The sequence below is a fragment of the Heliangelus exortis genome, chromosome 17 (genome assembly GCF_036169615.1).
Source record: "Heliangelus exortis chromosome 17, bHelExo1.hap1, whole genome shotgun sequence".
In the NCBI taxonomy this organism is placed as follows: domain Eukaryota; kingdom Metazoa; phylum Chordata; class Aves; order Apodiformes; family Trochilidae; genus Heliangelus; species Heliangelus exortis.
In genome coordinates, this window is record NC_092438.1 from 9647646 (window position 1) to 9670786 (window position 23141).

Genomic DNA, 23141 nt, shown 5'->3' on the forward strand with positions numbered 1-23141 from the left:
ACAGCTCTCAGTTCTTGCTTCTCTTCAGGCTGGGGCTGAGTGTACTGCTCTAACAGTGGAGGTTTATGATTTATTTGTTTTCCATAAAATGCTGTAAATATAAATGAGGTAGAAAGATAAATTTTGTTCTGGGTTCTCTTCTGCTGGATAACAGTGCTTTTTTTTTTTTTTTTCTTTTTTATTTCACCTTTCATCAGAGTATTTCTTGTGATATGCTCCAAGGACTGGTTGTCTCTTTGGCAGTTTGGGAGTAAATCCATAACTGCCCTGCCCCTGGCTCTGTCTTTCCAAGGCTGAGCAGTGCTGCAGACTATTTTTAGGGTTGTAATGTGCCTTCTCTTAAGTCTTGGGTAACAGTAAGTGAGCAAGTGATTAGCTGAGTACTTGGTGAGTGTTACCTCCCTTTGCCAAAACCAGCCTGCTTTGCCTTTTGTGTAGCAATGTGGGTTGCTTCCTTTTCCTCTACTGACTGCTTGCAAAAAGAAAAAGGGAGGAAAAAAAAAAAAAAAAAGGCAAGGAAATAGCAGATCTTGAGAAGAGGACAGAAGCTGAGAGCTCCAGCTATGTGTGAACTTGCTGTCACAACCAGACAGTGGTGTGATTTTAGGATCTGGAAGCTTTCTCTCAAGCAATGCAGGCAGTGGGTTTTGTCACCAAAGAGCTGTGTGAGCCCGTGGGCTTCCCCTTCCCCTGAAAGTGCAGGAGATGGTGGTGGCCCCTGCCAGGAGGGGCTGTGGCACTGAGGCTGCTGTTAGGCCATGCAGGTGGAATCTGTTGTTACCTCAGCACAGGTAGAAGAGAAGGGCTCAGGTTTGTTTATTCACTGAAAACCCTTGGCTGTCCTAAGCAGTCAGCTGAAGTGGGTTGTGATGTCCTCTCCAGAGCACATTGAAAGCAAAGCACTGAGCTGTGCTGAAGCCTTGCTTAGTCTTGACTTCAGTCTCTGGCTGACAGATGAATTCTATGGTCTGGAATTATTTTTTTCTTTTTTTTTTTTACTGCAAGTGCCATCAGCTTTGCCGTGGAGCTGCAGAGTAAAATACAAGTCTCAAAGTAAATATAAGCTCAGTGAGCTTTGCTGGCAGACTCAGCCTCCCAGGAGCTGTCAGATGTCTGCTCACTCCAGACTAAAGCTGGTGATGTTCCTGATAAGATACTTGGAGGCTTGGCATAGACCCCAGAAGCAGAGTTAGCAGTAAACATGTATAAGCATCACAGGTCTGCTAAGCACACAGGTTTTACAACTCTTGAGTGTAACAAAGGCCATGCTACACAGTAAGGTATGTGCCCCTTAGTGTAATTACTAAATTTATTGCTAATGGAGATGTCTCTTGTGCTAATTTTACCCCCTTCTTAATTTTTACACCTTGTCTTCCACAGGTGACTTGGTGATCCCATATTCACTGTGTTTGTGTCTTCCAAATGCTGCAGAATGTTCCTGCCTGTTCAGTCCCTGTGCTCTGCTTGGATCACTCCTAAGCAGGAGCTGGAAGTCACTTAAAGCATCCAGCTTGGTTTTGTCATCTTTTTAGAAAGCACAAGTACTAATATTCTGGGGTTCTGACCTGCATGGAGGTAGCAGGGTGGAGGAGGTGGTTTCTGGTCCCCAGTGACACTGTGTTTAAGGTTGGTGACAGCAGTTTGAAGTTCATTGCATGAGGATAGAAGCCTTTTCTCAGATAAAAAATGATTCACACCATTTCTTCTGGTGGCCTCAGGCCTTCAGTAACCACCCTCTTGTGGTACATTACCAAAGTTACAAGCCTTTCAGGTTGGGCTTTCATCCCAACGACACAAAGATGTGTTTTTGTTATTTTGTTTGTTTGTTTATTTTGTGGTTTGTCTTTTTTTTTTCCTTAAACATCCCAGGAATGCTGTTTGCAGCTTCATCCTTCAGCCTGAGTGCGGAGCACACACCTGCACAGTCATGCTCTGTCTGAACCTTTCTGATGATCTGAGAGCTCTGGGTGAGCCCAGGGTAAGCTGAGGAAGCCCCAACCCTGTGTGGTGGCCATGGGATTGTAGTCCTGTGGTATGGGAACACCTGAACAGCCCCTCTCATTGTAGCCTGGCCTTGCCTTGGAAGGACAGTGTGTGTTCTGTGACTGTGTGTGTGTGTCTCGAGGTACAGCCCACACTTCTTGGCAGCTTTTTTAACTCCCTAGAGGGCTGGGGGTAAAGATTGACAATAGAAACAACCAAAGCTGGGGAGGGGGAAATACTAAGAAATTCTGAATCCTAAACTCAAGTCTTGGATTGCAGTGGGCTCTGTTTCCAGTGAGCACTGTAGGGAAAGGAGCTGTGTATCTCTGGATGTGCAAATAGGTAAGGAGTGAAAGCTCTGCTGCTGTCTCCACATCTGTTTACCCCATTTTGTGTTTCTGGTTCTGAGGCAGAAAGCTCTTTTATCTCTTCTTATGTCACTGTTTCCAAAATACAAGGGATAGATACAAATCTAGCAAAAGAGGAGGCAGTAAGGAGCATCAAGAAGTTGGTGAAAGCTGTGCCAGATGTTTGTGCCAGCGCTGCCTCTGGGATCAGGATCTGGGGCTGCAGGAGTGAGTTTCTTGGGCCCATTGGTGCAGAGGGTGGTTGGAGCTTTTCAAGTCTGCCTGAATACAGATAAATTTGGGAGAAGGCTCTTAAATACAGTAAGAGGAAACCTGTCTCTGGCCTATGGGTAATGCTAAAAAGGGAGGGATGAACTGAAGAGCAACCAGCTCAGGGGGGCAGGTCAAGGCCAAGCCTTGAGGAGCTGATCAGCAGAGCACTCTTTGTTCTATCCTGTGGCATTGCACCAAAGTAAGACAGCAGAATCCCTCTCCTTGTAGGCCACTGAGCTGTTCAGTGTCCCACTTGTGTGTGCAGATGCTCCACTGCAGTTTGCAGAGTGACAAAAGTCTTTGTCTGAAGCCTTGGTGGGGATTGATCCCCGCAGAGGGTTGGAAAGTTTTATTCTGTGCTCCAGCTGTCCTGGGGAACAGTCGCCTTGATTTAACCTGTTAACATCTGAGAGCAAGGCAGAGAGGGGTCTTCTCCACATGTACAGAGCAGGCTTTTGTTTTTCTGGAATCTGTGCTGCCCCATGAAAAGCTGACAGTGAAGCAAGCAGGGCTCTGACTGTAAATAAATCCTCTCGGATTCCAGTTGCACAACCAAAGGAATTCAGCAACTTCCTATTTTTCTAACTGTAACATGCCTTCATTTTAACCTGCTTCAAATTGGCACATCTGATCTTGCATTGCCTTGAAAGTGACAAACAAGAAGTTTTTTATTCTGGCTTGCAAATAGCTACAGTTGTGCTGGTTCCAGGTGTCTCAGTGCTGTGGCTTTGACCATGTGGCTGCACAATGACTCTGGCTGCCTTTGCATGTGTCCAGCAGCTTCTCAGGAGTGGGGAGATGTTTCCAAACCCACAGCTCTGGGTTTCTATGGGCTGTCAACTCAACCCTTTGTCTACCTGTCTCTATTTGCTCTCTTGCATTTGCTTCCTCACCTGGAAAAAAACAAACAAAACAAACAAAAAAAGCCAACAAAACCCCTGCATCCTGGAGTGCTCACTTAATCTGTTTGATATCTGTGTTGATAAGTGGGAAAATCTGTCTTAACATTCCACCTCACCAAGTGTCTGGCTCTCACTGCTAGCCCATTGCTCTTTGTAAATTTTATAACTGCCTAAGAAATTAAATCTGTGTTGTGATAAGTATTCTGTGTCTCCTTCCTTTTGTTCACTGCTTGGAGATGGGGCTGGATGAGGGTGACCTGACCCTTCAGGTCTTCCCAGAGTGGCCCAAACCAAAACCCCAGCAGCAGGGCTTCAGCCCCAGCTGTGCTCTGGAGCTGCTCTCAAAAGACTCTCTCCACCTGGGCTTTGCAGGGAAGAGAACAAGCTGAGTTTCCCCTGGCACATTTGGCTTGCAAATGTCATTTTTCCCTCTTGTTCCTCCTAAAAGCTCTTCCTGAAGGACTCGCACTCATCCTTCTCTCTCCTCCTCAGGTGAGCTTAGGTTACTTCCTTTATTCTTTCTTCTGTGGGTTGCATCTGAAGTGGTGCTTTCATTTACTCACCCCACTCACTCTGCTGTCACTCAGCTTCTCTCCTTCACGATGAGGTAGGAGAGCTGGAGCAAGCCCATGCAGATGCATGAGGAGGCATCTGCTGCTCCTGTACGTATCCCTCCTTTGGCAAAGCCACAGTAAACACTCTAATCAGGGTGGAAAAGAGAAAAGTAGTATTTTTGCTCTTGGTAGTAATGGTGCAGCACACAATGATGAGACTCTCCTTGTCCTGTGTGGCTGCCAGGCCTCAGGTGTGGAGCTGCAGATCTCTCCTCTCCTGATCTAGCACTGGAGGGCAATGCCAGCCTGACAGTGCTCCTTGTGCACCTTCATTTGCTGCAGGCAAAATGAGCTCTGGGAGCTCAGATGAGTCTCTCTAAACCTCTTTAGGCTGCTGCTGATGTTTCCTGCCTTCTGCCTGGAGCAAACTGAAGATCTGACAGAAGTTGCTGGGCTTCGTAAGCAGCAACTCCAGCTGCAGTGGTGATGCCAACAACTCCTCCATCCACGGTGCTCCGGGTGGATTTGCTGATCCAGACCCTCTGACGTGTTGGGAGGTTCGGCTGCCCCTCTGCTCCTGCCCTGGGGGAGAGCAAAATACTGGAAAAAGGGTAAATACAGGCTCAAACACAGCTCTGGTTGATGCAGACAGAGTTGTGTTCAGATCTGCAGTCTCGCATTCTGCTGCTGTTGCTGAGTGTGGCCCATTAGAGCCTGAATTCCCAGGGAAGGGACTAAGAAATCTCATTTCCCATTATTTATCTTGTTACAAGGGTAGATGTGGACTTGTAGGGGTGTTTCTTCCTGGCTCCTTGGTAGCCAGGAGGCTTTTGGGTTTGGCCATACTGTGGCCATGCACCAAAGTGACCCTGGGACCCTCTGCTATTTTTCTTCACTCATGATATTGGCCTCGAGCCCAAGGTGATTTAACTCAGAGCCAGAGCAGGATTCTGGTGGGATCATCCCAATTTCATGGGGCTGGGACTGTGCCACCTGTGCTGCCAGGAGCAAAATGGCTCTGGTGGGCTCACATCAACCTCAGGCTTGTTGGTTTGTAACAAATGCAGCATCCCTGGTTTTCAGAGCAAGGAGGGAGAAAGCAGATGCTGGGGTGGTGCTGGGGGAGCAGTGGGTGCTGGGATGAGCACCAGTGTTTCTCTGACCCTGCCCGGGTCCTGCTGCAGCACTCACCCATCCCTGAGCCCGCACCTTTTGTGGCATCACATCTGAGCTGGCCTGGACAGGTCTCAGCAGAGGTTTTGGATGTGGATCTGTCAGGCCCCTGGAAGAGATTTCTTCAGCTAATTAATGGTGTGATGTGAGCTATATTAATGAGGTGAGGTGAGCTACTGAGGGCTTTCTGCCCAGCCTCCTGGAGCTGAGGGAAGCTGATGCCTGCTCTTCCAGTTCTTTTATTATTTTTTTTTTTAGCAAAGAATTTTATTAAGTTAAAGGTTATAAGAAAAGGAGTCAGATTGGTAAATATATAAAATAACCTAGAGGCTTTTGGCAGTATTTTGATATTCTGGTTTCAGGGCAAGGAAGGCCCTGGGGGGAGAAGGTGCTGTTTGTATGGGTCCAGGTTGGGGGACACAAGGAGTGGACCCTCCTTGTCCAGGCTGTTACCTTTGGGCACCTGCTCAGCACCTCTCGCTGGCCCCAGGGGCACGCAGCACCCTCCTCCCTTGGATGTCCCGGCAGAAACCTGTGACAGGCGACAGTGCTGGGGGCCGGGGAGCCGCGCTCTGCCGCCGCGCAGCCGCCAGATGGTGGTGCGGGGCATCCCGGCTCCTTCCCGGCCGCATCCCCGCCACTGCCCCCGCAACAGCCATGTTCTGTCCCCCCTTTCCCGGCACCATCATAGCCTCCCCCCCCCCCCCGGCACATCCTTGCTTCTCCCCAGGGAGCATTCTAGCCTTTTCCTCCCTCCCCTGAGAGCATCCCACCTTTTTCCCCCTGGCCTATCCATGTTATTTTCTCCCTTCCCTGGCAGCATCACTGCCTTTCCCCCTGCTCCCAGCTCATCCCTGCTCCTTCCCTTTTTCCCTCCCGGAGGATTTCTGTGTCCCCACCTGCAGGGCACCTTCTCTGGTGCTCGAGGACTAGGAGCAGAACAAGATAAGGAGGAAAAAAAAAATTATAACTGGCCTGTGTTGCCCTCCCCCAGCTGCTCAGGGAAGCAGAAGGCTCTGGGCTTGCTGTGTGTCCCTGGGAAAGCTGCTGGGAGACTGGAGAAGGAGCTTATCCAGAGCAGAGCAGGGCAGTGATGGGCTGAGCTGCGGCTTTAAGCCGGGAGGGGTTTCCGCCTGCCTGTACCCCCACTCTGGCTCCGTTTTCCTGAGCAAATCGTGTTTCAGATTTTGAAATTGAAAGCAGGAAGTGCACAGGAGGGAGCAAAGCTCGGGGCTTCACCCATCCCCACTCTCTGCTGTGGGCTGAAGGCTGGAACAGGTCTGGTTTATAGGGAAATAGTTTATGGGGTCGTTCCCCCCCACTCCCGTGCACTGTCAGAGTAGAGGGGTCCCTGCTCTGGGTGCCCCCTGGGCATCCCCCAGCCCTCCAGCACCCCGTGCCTGCTCTGGATGGTGAAGTTGCAGGAAGCATCTCTTCCCTCCTCCCCTGAAAACAACTTTGAAACTGAAAGCAGGGGAGCAGCGCCGGGAGATGTTCTCTGGGCTCCTTTTTAACGTTTCCGATAGGAAGGAGCCTTTCATGTCTCCGAGGACGAAAAGCAATTTGCATTTCAAGCGGTCAGGCTATAGCTATTTCTTTTTTTTTTTACCAACTGAAACGAGTTATTAGAAGGCTGTTTGGAAACAAAACAAGGCACCCGGGGAAAGATGGCCTCTGCAGGCTGAAATTAACTGCTCTTGTCCTCCCTGATTTCCCTGCCTGCTGCTGGAAGATGCTGAACCGACGGGCGGGTACCAGCAAAGCCATAACCTGCTCTGGACTGCCAGGGGGGGACCTGCCAGGCAAAGGGGGACAGGGGTGTCCCCCGGGGATCGGGGGGCTCAGGGAAGGGCACTGCGGAGAGGAGGATCCGATAAGCATCACCCTCCCAGCTCCTGGGCTCGCTGGACCTCCCCCTGGCCTCAGCAATCCAATTCTGCCTAATAAAAAGCCTCTGGCAGCCCTGAGCTTGGCTGAGGTTTGCTGGGCTCTGCCCGCTTTGTTTTCTCAGCTGCTGCCTCTGCCTTCCCCGAGCTCGCTGCTACCGCTTATTTATGTTGGAGTTTGCATTAGCAGATGCACTCTGGGATATTCAATTACCTATAAAGAGCTGCAGCAACGCTGGAGCTATTCAGGAGGTTGGGGTTTAGGGACGGGGTTGGGGTTTTTTTGTGTGTTGTGTGTGTGTTTTGGGTGGTTTAGTTTTGTTGTTGTTGGTTTTTTTTTTGGTTTGTTTTTTTTTTAACTCGCTCTTTAAAGAGATGTGGTGATGTGTAAAGTGGTAGCGTTGAGTTAAAAAAAAAAAGAAAAAAAAGAGGGAGAAAAATAAATAAATAATCCTGTTTATGAAATAAGACAGGCGGGTAGAAAAATTATCTCCGGGAAGAAAGCAGCAGCTCCCAGGGCTATTTTTAGCTTTTCTCTTTCTTTTTCTCTACTTCCCCCCGCCCCTGCCCCCGTGCAGGGTGTGGGTTTGGTGGATGTCAGTCCTGCTGTTCCTCCTTCACCTCCTGAGTGCCAGGTGATGGGGGTTGGTCTTTTCTTTCTTTGTTTTTTGGTTTGTTTTGGTTTTTGCGCCTTATTTAGAGGCAGGGGAAGGGCAGCAGGAGGGGACACCCAGGCAGCACCTTCAGCCCTGGCTGGGAAAAGTGGGGGTCGAGGTGGCAGGGGGAGGCTGAGGGGATGGTGGGGACAGTCCCTGTCCTGCAGGATCTGTGTCAGCAGTGGAGTCACCCAGCAGCCAGGCTCCTCAGGAGCTTTAGGGGATGCTGTAACCCCCCCCCCCCCCCCCCGAAGTCCTCTTTTCCTCTTTGCACTTGCAGCATCCCCACCACCTCTGGGGCAAGAGTCACTTTTGTTGCATTTTCACCCTTTGTGTCACGGTCACCAGGGCTGGAGGAGCCTTGGAGCTCCCCCGGATTTCTGCTCCCATGGACACCATCGTTTTTCACTCCCTCCCAGCAAAGCTTTGCCCTCAGAGGGGGTCGGTGCTGCAGCCTTTTCCTTCCCGACGAACCCCCCCCTCCCCATTCCATCTCATCCCTTCTCCCTGGGACCCCTCTCCTGCATTTCCTCCCCCGAGCACACACCCGCGTGGGCTCCTATCTCTGTGCCTTTTGGGGAGAAATACCTAATTCTCTTATTATTCAATTAGGAATTTAACACACAATCAGGTGATCACTTTAAGAGGATTTCCTATAAGGCAGGATTTGAATAACTGGGCTCCAAGTAATATATTCCCTTAACTGGTTTATTCCTTTATCAGATTCTTTTTTTTTTTTTTTTTTTTCCTCCCTTTTTCCTAAGCACTTTAATGCATTTACTTTCCCATTGTCAACACTTTTCTCCGAGCTCTTCCTCCCTCCCCGAGCTTATGCAAATCCCCCCGTAAGGCGTTTAAATCGCCGTGTGTGTCAATAGTGCCGAAATCTTCGCCACAGCATTAGGCTTCATGCATGCCCCGGCTGATTAAGAGGGGCGACGGGGGCCAAACCCCCCCACTCCTTCCCCAATTCCCCTTTCAGCCCTCGCCATGGGGCCAGGAAGGGGAGGGAGCTGCATTTTTCTAGAGAAAAGGCTGAAGCTGAAAAGTAGCTCTTTTCTTTCGCGGGGCAAAAGGTGAATAGGGAGCGTGGGGCTGCCCTGTCTGCTGCGGTTTGCTGCCCTGTCACTCAGTTTTGGGGGGTGTGGGGGGGTAAAGTGGGGAGGGGAGAGGTCTGGGAGTGGGATGGGAGCGGAGGAGGAAGGTGGCAAAATAACCCGATACCTGCAGCAATTTCCTGGCACGTCACCTGCGTGGCACCAGCCACCCCACCCCTGGGTGCCCACCCCACCCTGGAGACCCATGGGAACATTTTGTAGCAGGAAAAGTTGATTTTTAAATTTTTTTTTCCAACTAATAGTGCTACCAAGGGCTCGGATGGGCTCAGCTGGTGAGCTCTGCCCATCACCAAGGCATCAGGTGATGCTGCCCAGTCTCCCTTGTCCCATTGGGTTCCTTTCCCGGGAGGCAGCACCCGGCTCGCTGTCCTCTGAGTCCTGTTTTTAGTTTTGTTTTGTTTTGCTTTTTTGGGGGGGTTTAACATCTAAAATACCCGGGAAAGGGGGAATCTGGGGCACTGGCTCGGGGGGATGTGTTTGCTCTGATCTCCTTGGTGGAGCCTTCACTCTGAAACCTCCAGACAACTGCTTGGATATTGGAAAAAAAAAAGAAAATGGAAGCACGGTGAGCATGGTAGGAATTGCCATGGGGTGGAGGGGTTATTTTGGGTAATTCATTTTTTTCCCACTGCCAGAAGGACTCAGACTTTGAGGCTGAGGGTGATACCCTTCTGAAACCTGGCATGGGGTGGGGGAAAGATCCCATCCAAGGGTGGCTCTCACCATTTTTTCCTTCCAGAGAAAAGATTTCTTCTCTCAACCTGATTTTTTAAATAGCCTGGTGAGTGGGAGCGAGCTGAACCAGCCCTTCCCGGTCCTTTTTTTCCCTACCCCCGCTGCTGATTGTCTCCTTTTTTTTTTTTTTTATCCCCTCCTGCCGCTCCGCCTGTGCGTGCAGCAATTATGCAAAGTTGCAATCAAGGAGATGAATGAGCAGCTCATCTTGGATTAATTAGTGATGGATGTGAATCTCTTCCAGCAAACAAGGTGGGGAGGGGAATTGCAAGGGCTGTGGGGATCCTCTCCGGGTTTCTCCAGCTCTCCCAGGCCGGTTTGGCTGCCCCGGGGGCAGGAGGGATGCACAGAGTAACCCTGGCAGGAGAATCGGGGCATTCATGTGGAAGAACTTGGTCCTTGGCCTCAGGATGCCCCAGAGATGATGCTCAGCTCAGCTTTTGCATCTCCCTGGAGCGTTTCAATCCCAGCCCTGTTGGAAAGCTTGGGGGAAACCCAGTTAATCCCCGTGGCCTCCAGTACCGAGCTCCCGCCAGCACCGGGGACTCCTGTGCTCCTGCAATCGGATTATGACAAACCCCTCCACAAATTCCCTGGCTACTCCTCACCTCTTGCAGGGCTTGATAATCCCCCAAGTGTGACTCTGGCCAAGGGACAACATCCCTGGTTAATCCTCACCATCTCCCTGCAAAGCCAACACTGCTGAGGATGCTGTTGGTGCTGGGCCAGCGTTGGGTGCAGACCCCAGGGAAGGCTGGGATGATGCTTAAAGGGGATTTTTTTTTTTTCCAAGAGGGGATTGCAGGCTCGGGCATGGCCTCCCCTTCCCGTGAAGCAGAAGAGATGGATGTGCAGGGGAAGAGATGAGGAAGGTTCAGGTGTTTCTTCCCTTTGCCTGGTTCCTCCTGCTGAGCAACCACAGGAACGGTGTCACCCGCCCTGGCACAGAGGGGACAGGACACTGGGTACTGGGTGGAAGAGCTCAGAGAAAAGGGTTGACAGTGGGAAAGTAAATGCATTAAAGTGCTTAGGAAAAAGGGAGGGGAAAAAAAGAAAAAAAAAAAAAAAGCCCAGGGCACACTGGTGAGCATGGTTTGGGTAAGGAGCTGAGTTTGCCACTGCTTAACCAAGGGATGGTTTGTGGCTGTGCCCACAGGGATGGGGACAGCAGGGACAGTCCCTTCCCACACTCCCCAAGGGCTTAAAGCTTGAGGGTTTTGGTGATGTGGTGGGCTGCAGATACCTGAAAAGTCTCTCCTTCTTCTCACCTCTGCTACAGCAACGATTAATCAAACCTGACTCTGCCAGAAGGGCAAGGAAAAAACCCAGAATACAGGGGATTTCTGGAGACCAGCCTAATCCAACAACTCCGAGCCAAATAAATCAGCAGCGTCTTGTTCCACCCGGTGGGATTAATCACTGTTCCAGCAGGCTCCAGGAGGGAGAGGTGAGGCTCAGAATAGCAAGGAGCTGTGGCAAGGTGGCCACAGGGTGTTTGCTGGTTCAGGGAGCAGAGCAAATCCCTCCTCATAATCCAGCAAATGCTGTTGGGATGTACTCACTCGTGCCAGGAGCTCTGGGACAGAAGGTAAAAAAAAAAAAAAAAACACCTCTAAAAACTGCTGTGTGGGTGAGGGATGCTCTGTGGGGCACGGTGTTGGATGGAGGGGTTGGGGATTTGGGGGGGGTGTCTGGGCCAGCTTTGCCCCATTGCACTGGGAGCATCGTGCCTGGCAGGGTTTGTTGGTTGTTAAAGTGGGTCAAGCAGAAACTCAAGGAGCATCCAAGCTCACCAACCTTGAGAACTCACCAGCTATACATCACAGCTGAATTATTCAGGACCAGTTTAAAAAATTAAAGAGCCCAGCAAAAATCAGGGAGAGCCCAGCTCACGGGATGCCCTTCCCCTCCTCCCCATGCCCTCCTCAGCCTGCCCATGCTCCTACAGCACCTGGGGGATGTGGACCGTGTCATTTGGGTCCCACACTGTCCTTCTGGATGGAAAGGAAGAAAAAAAAAACCACTCAGGGATGTTCACCCTGGTGAGCATCTCCCCATGGTCCTCCATAGTTCTCCAAGCCATAGCAGCATCTTCTGGTAGCCCAGCAGGGTCCTGGTGCACCCATAGCAGAAAGGGAACACCCTTGTCCCCTGAAATGGGGATTTTAGGGGTTGTCTGGTTTTCAAATCCTAACCAAATGGGTTGTGTGGTTTTAAACAAAAGTCAGGGGCTTGTTATTTGCTACAAGGTGTTCGGTTGCAGCATCTCCTTGTGGCTTGGAGAGCACCAGGTGTGTTTGGGAGCCAAAATGTTCCCCCTGAGCTGAGTGGTTTTTGTAGGACTTTCCTGGCTCCATACCTGGAGCCTTTTTGGGATGGGGAGACCCAGCTCCTAGGGAGAATCCCTGCAGAAGGCAATGAGTAGTGCTGCCTGGCGAGCTGAGAAAAGGCAAACACACATATGCTGCAGCTCATCCTGCTCTTAATTTTTTTTTTTTTTTTAAGCACTCACACCATCTGGGTGCCAACTGGTGGCAGGCACAGCCAGGGAACCCCCATCACAGTCACCCCCTGTTCTTACATCTCCAAGATACCTGGCAGGGGGTGATGGGGTCTGGTGTAGGGCAAGGGGATGTATTCCACAAGGAGTGAGGTGCTGGGAGGTTTATTTATTAATTTTACACTGTCTTCTTGTAAACCTTGTGCTATATCAAATTAGAGCTGAACAAAACCCAGGCAAAACAAGCAGCCTGAGGGGGGGAAACAAAAAATTAAAAAAATCCTCCCTTCCACTCGTGCACTGAGCTGTGCAGGTGCTCAGCCAAGGGAAGGGAGTAGGGAAAGCTGAGCCCTGGCTCTGGGCAGAGCTCAGCACAGCAGGCTGGTTTGATCTGAGCCAAAATCCGGCCAAGGGAAAAGATGGAAATTTCCACCTGGCCTCTTTTCCTCCCTGTGCTGAATTTGCCCCTTTGCCCAGCCCTGCGGAAGGGTGGCTGAGGAGGTGCAGTCAGGTTTGTCTTTAATTTCCTCTGTTGTGAGCAGCAGCAGCAGCAGCAGCTCCAGCTCATCCCCCCAGCCCCCTGTGCTGATTTATACAGCACAGCATTTATTGACTGCCAGGAGATTGCCATTTACCACCCAGCACACTGCAGGCAGGGTCTGTGGGTGGGGATGGGACCTCTCCTCCCTCCCACGCTCTGGGTGCTGAGCCCCAGGGCTCCCACTCAGCCTGGGGGGGAGGGGGACACCTGATGTGTCCCCTCCTCATGCTGCTGCTCTGAGGAAACCTGACAGCATCAGCTGTCACCTGCAGCCTGGGCCTGCTCACCCGGCTCAGGAGGGGTGGTGACACTGCCTCGGGGACACACATCCTCCATCCTGAGCAGCTGTCCCCACTGCCCCATCCTGTTGGTTCCCTTTTTGCTTGGCTTTCACCCCCCGGTTATGTTGTTTCCCAGAGCCTCAAAAACCTGAGGGTTTTCCAAAATTCCCCAAAAACCTGGGGGATTGCTGAGCTATACTGCCCAGAGCTGCAATCCATCTAAACATCCATCCCTCCCTCCCTCCATCAGCTCATCTTTTCCCAAAACCATTGGCAGGATGGGAAGGCTCCTGTCCCTGCATATCTCATGCATCCTAAATGAAATTACCGGGGCTTTCTTCCTAATTAATCTCTCTTTGCAATTAGCTCCAGGCTCTGGAAACCCTCCTAAATCTCCTGTAGACGGTGCCTACAGGCTGTACCTACAGGCGGTACCTACAGCCAGGGTATGACTGTGCTCGATCCATTGGAAAAACCTTTCCTGCGGCCCCGGGGGCTCGGGGGGCCGCTCGGGGACCCCCCCGGCTGCAGGAGGGTGGAATGGGGGGAGCCGGGGGGGTTGGATCGGAGGAGGAGGAGGAGTGAAAGGGGAGGCGGGAGGATGCGGGGGGAGGCGGGAGGCAGGGCTGGGGCCGCCCCTGCTTCTCTCTCGCAGCCACCGCACTCGCTGCCGCTCTCCCCCCCGCTCCGCTCCCCCCCAGCCCCGTCCCCAGGAGGAGGCTCCGGTATGGCGGGGCCGGGGGTCGGCGGCCGCCGGTGCTGAGCGGGGCGGGGGCAGAACCGGTACCGCAGAACCGCGGCGGAGGAGGGAGGTAAGAGCCCAGGCCGACCTGTTGGGCACGGCCGGGAGCGGGGGGCGACCTGTGGGGATCCCCCCCACACCTCCCCGAGACCCCCGGCCCTCCCCGGCTCCCGAGCATCTTCCCCCGGGGCGCGGCTGGGGATGAGGCTGCCGTGTCTGTGTGTCTGTCTGTCTGTGTCTGTCTGTCTGTCTGTGTCTCTCTCCCTCTCTCTCTCTCTCTCCCTTTCCTGCACCCCGAGGCCGGGGATTATTGATTTTTTTCCCTCCTCGTTTATTGCAACTTCGCGGCTTGCAAGATGTCGAGAGAGCCTTTTGCCAGAGCAAAAAAAAAAAAAAAAAAAAAATCGCTTTTCTGCTCTGCCCGGGGCTGGGACTGCGCTGCCCAGCGGTCTCCCGGCACTGGGGTGCAGAGGGCGGGTTGGGCTCTGCCCTGGTGACTCCCACCCTTGGCTTTGATGGAGAATCCCCACCCTGCACCCAGAGGGTCGGTGGGGCCTGAGCCTCCTCCCATGGTGTAAATCCAAAGGGAGGGGAAAATCTGCTTTCCTGCGGTGCAGGGATGCTCGGAGCAGGGGAAGGGGGGGGTTGAGGGGGGAGGGCTGGTCCAGCCCCGTGGTTCTGCAGCGTATCTTGCTCTGCTCCTGGCCCCCGGCACCAAGAAGTTTGGGTTGCAGTAGGTGTTTCCAGCTGGTGTGTTCTCCAGCTGGGATCTCTGCCTTGGAAAATAAAACCCCCAACAGGATTTCCCCAACCCTCTGGAGATGTTTCCCTCTGGGATTTACTGCCTTGGTTAGCAGCAGGCACAGGAGGGTTCTTGGTGGAGGGGATCAGAACAGGTTTCTCCATGAACAATGGGATGGAGCAGTGTTCCCAGCCCATACCACGTCCCTCTGGGTTGTCCTGCATGTGGTGCTCCACCATGGGGGGGCTTTTGGGGCCCATGACACTGTCGTGCAGGGTGGGGACCCCATCAAGGCCCCCACCAGCTCTGTGGCTTCCTCATAGCCTTGGTCTTGGCAGGTCTGCTCCACGCCACCAGCCCCTGCAGGAGAGGATGCATTTTAGCCTCTAGGATTGTGCTCACAGGGTCTCTGGGCACCACATTTCCCACCTAACCCAAGCTGCCCCAGCATCTGACCCATCCTGGCAGCCAGGGAGATGCTGGAAAAGCTCTGCACTGCTGCAAATAGCAGGGCTGGTGAGGAGACCAGAGAAATCACTGTTACTCTTTTGGTTTGGTTTTTTTTTTTTTTTTTTTTTTCCCTTGCCTGCCTCAAGCTGCTGCTTTGGAGGAGATTTCCATGGTCCATGGGCAGCAGGGGCTGGCTGGCATCTTGTGCCTGGCATTGTTAATACAGCCCAACCCAGGGGCTGGTCCCCAGGGCAGGGTCTCAGAAGGACAAACCATGGCTTGGGTGGTGCTGTCAGGGTTGCTGGGGGACGTCAAGGGTTTGGAGAGCTCTTTTTGGGATGCATTTGGGGTGGATCCCATTGGGCATCCTGCTGGGGTTCCCCCAGAAGCTCCCTGAGCATCTCTCTAGGTGGCAAAAACACAGGAGCCGTAGGAGTGTGGTGGGGGGGTGAAGGCTCAGGACCAGCCACAGGCTCATCAATCCCTTGCAGACCCCTGGCATCACCCAGGGGACAATCCCGAGGGTGTCACTGCCTTTCCTCCCAGGTTGGCCACCATGGGCTCGGTGGGAGCTGAGCGCTTCAAGGAGCTGAGCCCAGCGGGGACGCCCGAGGGCAACGTGGTGATGAGCTTCAGCTTTGACAGCTACCAGCTGGAGGAGGAGGAGCTGCAGAGGGGCAGCCAGACCAAGGGTGTCCTCACCTTCATGGAGCCAGGTGAGGGTTTTTCCACCCATTTAGGAGCTTCCTGAGATGGGTTTAATAGCCACAAAAGGCCAGAAATGCCATTTAGTTGCCATAAAGGATGTGGAAGCTCCATTCGTCACCCCGTGCTCAGGGTCTGCTGCAGGTCCCATGGGTGCAGCAGTGCCACTGTCACCTCTTTTCCCTGTTTTGTTTTGTTTTTTCCCCTCCCTTTTGGCACAGTTTCTGAGGAACCCGAGCCCCAGGATCGATACCATGGGATTTACTTTGCCATGCTGCTGGCTGGGGTGGGATTTCTTCTGCCATACAACAGCTTTATCACTGATGTGGATTACCTGCACCATAAATACCCAGGTAGGTCTCCAGCAGAAGCAGAACTTCCCAGCCACCCCAAAGCTGGAGAGGACTTGGCCTCATTTCCATCCCCATCCCTTCCCTCTCCTCAGGGACCTCCATTGTCTTTGACATGAGCCTCACCTACATCCTGGTGGCCTTGGTGGCTGTCATCCTCAACAACGCGCTGGTGGAGCTGCTGAGCTTGCACACCCGGATCTCTGTGGGTGAGTGGATGTCCCCACAGCCCCCAGCAGCACCAGCCCCAAGTTCCACACCATTACCCACCCATGTCTCCCACCCACAGGCTATCTCTTTGCCCTGGGGCCTCTGCTCTTCGTCAGCATCTGTGACGTTTGGCTGGAGCTCTTCACCCGCAGACAAGCCTATGCCATCAACCTGGTGGCAGTCGGGGTGGTGGCCTTTGGCTGCACAGGTATGTGGGACAGCAAATGGCACACAGAGCCCGAGAACATCCTCCTCCCTTAAAGCTCCTGGACAACCTCTGTTCCCTTTAAGCCAACCCTCACATCCCTGTTCCCTCCCCTCCGCTTCTGTCCAGGCACCGTGGCACTGGATGGGGACACAGCACCAAACCATGCACCAGTCCCCAGCACCACGATGGCTTTGCTTTCTGGCCACCGTGGTGGCACCCTACATACCTGGTGGCCACTCTTGGGGGGAACAGCCACGGTTGGGCATTGAGGGAGGGCAAAAAACCCCTAAACCCTGAGTTAGGGCACAGGAAGGCTTCAGGTGCTGCATCAGGGTGGGGGCAGCACGTGGGTTCCCCAGGAGTTTCTTGTCCAGGGTGGGGGCAGCTCCAGGGTGGGACAGCACGTGGGTTTCCTGGGGGTTTCTTGTCCCCTGCTGCAGCAATAATCCCTCCTTCTCCCCTCGGTGTGTCCCTCCTGAAGTGCAGCAATCCAGCTTCTACGGCTACACGGGGCTGCTGCCCAAGCGCTACACCCAGGGGGTGATGACAGGCGAGAGTGAGTACCTGCATCCCGGGGGGGCACACACACACACCTCCCTCCCCTGTCCCTCAGGGCCCTTGCAGAGTCCCCTTTAGGGGAGCACTGCTGTCCCCAGCAAAGCCTGGCCATGTTTCCAGCAGATGAGAGCCACCCCGGGTGCTCCCCAGCCAACCATGGGGTTGCATGGCTGGTAAATGTCTTGTACTGACACACCAAGCTGGGGGTGGGGGTTCCATTGGCCCAAAAAAAGCCACGGCTTGTAGCATGAAGGCATCATCTCCAAATGATGGGGTGGAGGGGAGGGGGGGAGGGTCTGCCGGGGCTCTCCAAGACGTGGGGCTCGGCAGGACCCGGAGCCACCACCTCTCCTGTGCCAGCAGGCACCGCTGGGGTCATCATCTCCCTCAGCCGCATCTTCACCAAGCTGCTGCTCTCAGATGAGAAGGAGAACACAGTCATCTTCTTCTTCATCTCCATCGGCATGGAGCTGACGTGCTTCATCCTCCACCTCCTGGTGAAACGCACCCGTTTCGTCCGCTACTACACCACCTGCTCCACCAAGGGTCCCCCCGAGCCCCGGGGGGCTGGAGACCACGGGAGGGGCTACCGTGTCCACCACGATGTCACTGCCGAGGACATCCAATTTGTAAGCCGAGGGTGGGTTTCCTGGATGCTCCCCACAGGGTCCTTCCCCACCCACTGGTGCTCAGCACTGGTGTCCCCTCTCTCCTCCCCGTGCAGGAGAATCGACCATGGGGGGGGCAGCCAAGCTCCCCCCGGGGCAGCCCTGGTCCCGAAGCTGAGCTGGCTGGCAGTGGCACCTACGTACGTTTTGATGTCCCTCGGCCCAAAATCAAGAGGAGCTGGCCCAGCTTCAGAGGTGAGTGGTGGGCTCAAGGGAAGGGGGGGGCACTGAGCCATTTTTGTAGCACTTTGTGGGGCAGAGGGAGTCATCAAGTGGCTTAAGGCTCTGGGGGAGGGTCACCCCTTCTCAACACGCCCAAAACATGGGGCAATCGTGTCTTTGGAACTGCTCTTGGTGAGCAGTTAAGGCTTTCAGGCTCTGCAAAGGGTCTCTGTGGGTTTTTGGCTGAGCTGTGCTGCCTGTATCTGCCAGACATGCTGCTGCACCGTTACGTCGTGTCCCGGCTGATCTGGGCCTACATGCTCTCCATTGCCATGACCTACTTCATCACCCTGTGCCTCTTTCCTGGGCTGGAGTCAGAGATCCACAACTGCACGCTGGGGGAATGGCTCCCCATCCTCATCATGGCCATCTTCAACCTCTCTGACTTCGTGGGCAAGGTAGGAGAGAGGCCAAGCCCAACAAGGTGGAGTCGTTGCATCCCTTTCCACCGTGTCTCTTTTTTTAATTTCTTTTTTTTTGTCTCTTTCAAAGCCACTTGGCCACCAAGGGCCATTTCCACCTCACACGCATCTGATCAGTGTGAGGTTCCTTACCAACATGGCTGATGTTGGGCTCCTGCAGGAGGTGGTCTTGCCACCCTCCTTGCTGGCCCATTTTGGGCACCACGTTGCCCTCCTCAGCCTCCCCCAGCCCGGTCTCTGCCCCTTGCTGCAGATCCTGGCTGCCTTGCCCTATGACTGGAGAGGAACCCACCTCCTCGTCTACTCCTGCCTCCGTGTGGTCTTCATCCCCCTCTTCATCATGTGTGTCTACCCCAACGGGAAGCCCACCTTCGGCCACCCTGCCTGGCCCTGCATCTTCTCTCTCCTCATGGGCATCACCAATGGCTACTTTGGCAGCGTCCCCATGATCCTGGCTGCAGGCAAAGTGAGCCCAGAGCAGCGGGAGCTGGCAGGTAGGACTGAGACACCTATCCCCCCCCTTAGGGAATCCCATGTGGGGTGGGACAGAGCATCCCTGACACCCCTTGTCCCTTCCCACAGGGAACACCATGACTGTGTCCTACATGACAGGCCTGACGCTGGGCTCGGCCGTGGCGTATTTTGCCTACAGCCTCACCAGCACCTCCCACAGCTCCTGCTTCTACACCGAGACCTCCAATGGCTCCTTTACATCAGGGTACTGAGCCCTGATCATGGGGCAATGGGGAAAAGATGGAGACCTTCTTCCCACCGTGGTCCCCACTGTCCCTCTTGGCCCATGTCACTCCTCAGGGAAGGAACCTGGAGGCAGAAAGGTGCCCAAGGGCAGCCAGGGACCAGCATCCCATTGGCAGGGACACTTCTTGGGGTGACATTCCTCCCACCCCAGGGACAGTCCCATTGCTCTTCAGGTGGTTCCCTATCAGTGATGTGGAGGCAAGAGGGAAGGTCTTCTCCTGTTTAAGCCAAGCCATTGCCAGGAGGAAGAAAATTACTGCCAAATCCCAAAGGGAGTGAGACCAGCACTGGGGAGGAGGGTGATGTGGAGGGCTGGGGAGGAAGAGGAGGAGACAGAGAGGAAGAAAAAATTCCCTCAGGCCCTGGTGGTTCTCAGCAGGTGGTCTCAGCTTTCAAGGCACTGCAGGTTTTCATCAAGGCTTGAAACCATCACCCCTCCCCAAAGAGGCCAAGAGCTGTGTAAAACACCCAGGAGTTCACTTCTGCTGGCTGGAAAAATAAGTTATTTTTCTTTTTTTCTGTTGTGTTTTTTTTTTTTGCCCCCTCTAACTGTGAGAGAGGCAGGGTCTTGCCTCCCCAAGCCCTATGCTGTGGGTCTACAATGGGCCAGAGGGGAGTCTCAAGGCCACAGTGCTGCAGATGCTGCCCAGGGGCTGCTGCTGAGCTTCAGGATTTTTGCAAGGGACACAAGTGACACCAGGTGACAACTCCAATGATGCTTGGTCTTGGCTGCTGGTGATGGACAAACAGGGACAGCACAATTCCTGCTCCCTGTCCTCTAGGGTCTTGGGGTGTCCCTTGTGTTGCTCTCCATCTCCAAGATTCCATCCATCACCTGGGACAGATGGATTTGTCACCAGGTCCCATCAAACCCCTACCAGCCTGCAAACTGCTGATGAAGTGCAACACTTTTGTGGGTAGTAAGCAAGAGAAGGAAGGGTCTGAGAGGAGCAGAAACCATCTGCAGAAGTTACCAGCACCAGAGGCTGCAGCTTTTTTGGGACTGGCTACACCTCCTAGTGCCAGGAGTCAGCAGGTGCCACGTCCCAAGGAAGCAAAGACCAAGGACTGGAGGTGGCAGGAGCAAGAGTCAGCAAGCACCAGGCTTGGCATCCCTGACCCAGCCCCACCATGCCAAGGCCCCAGCTGGCTGAAGTGCAGCTTACACCAAAAGGACCAAATCCAGCATTTGATCCTCAAAACACGGTCCCTGCAGGGCTCAAGGTAGGGAAGGCACCATGCACATGGCTCCCCCAAGAGCCTCGTGGCACCTGGGTTGTTGGGTCTTTCCCTAAACACAAGGTAAGGGCTGAGCCAAAAAGAGACCATGGCCATCAAGGGCTGAACAACCCTGCAGTCAGGACAAGGGAGACAAAGAAAGATGCTTCGTTGGGTTGCTTTTTTTTTTTTTTTTTTCAATTATTTTTTTTTTTTATGAAAAAAGATCACACTGAGTTCTCCAACAAACAGAATGCCAAAAAAAATTTTTTTTAAACAAAACATAAACAAAACAAACAAACAAAAAAAAAAAAAGACAAAAACCTGGCTCTCCTTTCCTCTCGATTGTCTGAAATATCCTTGTGTTCCATAGAAGGCAGTGGGTTTTAAGTGCTTTCTATTTAACATTAGCATAAAATCTCTCTCGCGCGCTCTCTCTCTCGCTCTTTAAAATATGCTCACACAATTTGCTTCTAGAAGTACAGTACACTTTGAGCGTGGGGGGTGTGCCTGTTCCCAGATCATTTACAATCACAATCCAACAGGAAATAAAAAATAATATTCTAAACGTCAGACTGTGTTCATTTCTGTCGTTGTTTTTTTTTTTTTTTCTCTCCTCTTTTTTTTTTTTTTTTTTTATAATTTCATAATTTTTTTTCACAGTTTTAAAAAGTTTATATTTATATATATATATTTATATTTATATTTATAATTAAAAAGTTGAATCCATTTAAAGACTTATAATACAGGAGGGCTAAAGAGTCTTTTGGTACATTAAAACTGTACAGGCTAGAACTGTCACTATCCGAGGCGCCGGTGGCCCAGGGTGGAGGTTGGTACGAGCTCAGCACCGTGTGGTTCATTTAAAGGACAAGGGGTGACTTTGCAGGGGTTCCCCTGAATCCCAGGCCCCAGTCTCTGGTACCAGGGTGGGTGGTTTCCAATCTGTCCTTTGTCTTCAGGGATCTTTCCACCAGAGCTTGGGCCGTCACTTGGGCCGAGCCGGGCCCCGCTCCACGTCCTAGCAAATCCGTAGTGCGAGTCTGTAGTTGCAAAGATCAGTGCGTCTCTTGGGAGGTTTTGTTTTTAAGTGCAAGGATGTTGCATCATTGCATGGTTCTCCTCTGTATTGTCCCCTCCAGCTGGGTGCAATCTTGGTGCTGTGGTGATGCCAACGGGTCCGACACCTCCATTGAGCGGGAGGTGTCCCTGCCCGTGCAGGGGGTTGGAATTGGATGGTCTTTAAGGTCCCTGCCCGTGTAGAGGGTTGGAGCTGGGTGATTTTTAAGGTCCCTGCCCAAGCAGGGGGGTTGGAACTAGATGATCTTTTAAGGTCCCTTCCACTCCAAACCAGTCTGAGGTTGTGTGATTCCGTGTGCCCACAATGGGTCAGCTCCACAGATGGAGGGAAGAGGCAATGGTGAGCCCCTGGGAGCTGTGGGGAGGTTGGCAGGCTGGATGGAGCAGGATGAAGGGTCCCCTCCCCAGGCCCAAGGTGGCAGTGACACTGCAGAAACACCACAGGCAGGCACAGCCAGGCTTCACACTCGATCCCCATCCCCTTCCAGCGAGGGGTGAGGGCTCGTTTCTGCTCAGACAAGGCATGGGGGTTAAAGCTGGGCAAGGAATGCTGCAATCCAAAGCCATGTGGTCTCCTCTGCTCTACCAGCACCCAGCAGCAGCTTTCCCCAGTCATTTCCTGCCCTCCTTCACTTCAAGCTCCAAGATGAGTTCTTCATTCCCCAGGTGTCACCCCCTCACCATACGCTGGCTCTCCCGGCACTTTTCCAGGGCAGGAGGGATGCAGAGGGATGGGGAAGGTGGTTCCCACTCTTTGTTCGAGGAGTGGGAAGGCATCATCCCAGACTAGATGTTGGCTCACCTTCCACCTGGCTCCTCCAGCCCAGAGGACCTCTTCTGTCACCTCCATCCATGCTGGGGACAGCTCTGCCAGCCAGGGGCCTCCAGGGAAAGGGAACCGCAAAAAGGCGCTGAGAGGATCGAGACGAAGCGCGGAGAGAGAACTCATCTCCTTTCTCTTTCACCCTGTCCTTCCTAAGGGGTCATGCGAAACTAAGCAGGAAAAGGGGAGATAAGGACGGAGAGGAGCACACACAGAAGGCCAGCGGGGTGTCCTTCCACGTGCAGGCAGCTCCCATGGTACTGACGGGGGTAAATGACACAAAAGGGATCCCTCCTGCCGGGGGGGTCCCGCTGGTGAAATGATCACGAGACCCATGTGCTTTCCTGGACCAAAAGGAGGAAGGGAGAAGATGGTCAAGTGTCACCTTACTTAAAGCCACTTCCAGAAGAACGTTGGGGTTCAAACGCCACCACCCAACAGAATCTTCCTCGAGTCCTGTAACTGCTTCCCCAACCCCTTTCTTCAGCCCTCTCCTTCCTCCTCATGTCTCTCACGCTCTCCTATCTGTAGTGTGACACAGAAGTCATGAGCACTGAAAGAAACAATCATGTCGTCTGAACAGGCACGTCCTCAGGTTTGTCCCATCCCTTCCCAGGGGGTGGCACGTGTCCCCTGGGCGGTCAGCAGATGACAGGGACCCCATCAGTGTTGAAGATCATGCCCGTAGTGGGCTCATAGGTCCCTGCAAGGTAGTAGAGGTCCTCACTGTCTTGGTATTTCTTTGTCTTTAGCATCTGCTCATACTGATCCAGACCAACAACAAGACACTTGTGTGAGATGGTCTGGACATCATTTTCATCCACGTGGGAGGACTGGTAGAGGGCTCGCTGCATTGAAGGAACAGCAGGAAGGAGATGGAAAGAAAAGGAGCAATTAGAGCTCAACAGTATTTACAGCATCTTCTTCAATGTGCAAGGAAAATGTCCATCATCACTGGCCAGGGCTTGTGCTCACACTCAAGAACTCCCCCCTCATGTCCACTTCCACCCCAGAAGGACACTGGGAATCAGCAGC

At 53.1% G+C, this 23141-nt stretch overlaps 2 protein-coding genes across 5 annotated transcripts in view; one reads left to right on the top strand and one right to left on the bottom strand.

Moving 5' to 3' along the window:
* The first annotated feature begins 13680 nt into the window (after positions 1-13680).
* SLC29A4 (solute carrier family 29 member 4) lies at positions 13681-20771 on the top strand. Its single transcript, XM_071761071.1, has 11 exons — positions 13681-13761; positions 15430-15599; positions 15810-15941; positions 16034-16147; positions 16228-16356; positions 16838-16912; positions 17278-17543; positions 17639-17777; positions 18015-18202; positions 18480-18720; positions 18809-20771. The coding sequence occupies exons 2-11, from the start codon at positions 15440-15442 to the stop codon at positions 18949-18951; spliced, it is 1587 nt and encodes a 528-aa protein (XP_071617172.1). The 5' UTR covers positions 13681-13761; positions 15430-15439; the 3' UTR covers positions 18952-20771.
* The window catches only part of TNRC18 (trinucleotide repeat containing 18), a 55925-nt gene continuing 53224 nt past the window's right edge, over positions 20441-23141 (bottom strand). For 3 of the 4 annotated variants that reach the window (XM_071761070.1, XM_071761066.1, XM_071761068.1), the window contains one exon: positions 20441-22954. In XM_071761070.1, coding sequence (XP_071617171.1) covers positions 22748-22954 — 207 coding nt within the window. In that variant the 3' untranslated portion in view covers positions 20441-22747. The remainder of the gene's footprint in view (positions 22955-23141) is intronic. The other variant, XM_071761067.1, reaches the window with a different exon arrangement.

Excerpts from the sequence above, each read along its gene's own strand:
- SLC29A4 (XM_071761071.1), top strand. The coding sequence starts at position 15,440 with ATGGGCTCGGTGGGAGCTGAGCGCTTCAAGGAGCTGAGCCCAGCGGGG. Across the intron at positions 15,942-16,033 it reads CCTGCACCATAAATACCCAG|GGACCTCCATTGTCTTTGAC; the intron begins GTAGGTCTCCAG and ends CCCTCTCCTCAG. Across the intron at positions 17,778-18,014 it reads GAGCTGGCCCAGCTTCAGAG|ACATGCTGCTGCACCGTTAC; the intron begins GTGAGTGGTGGG and ends TGTATCTGCCAG.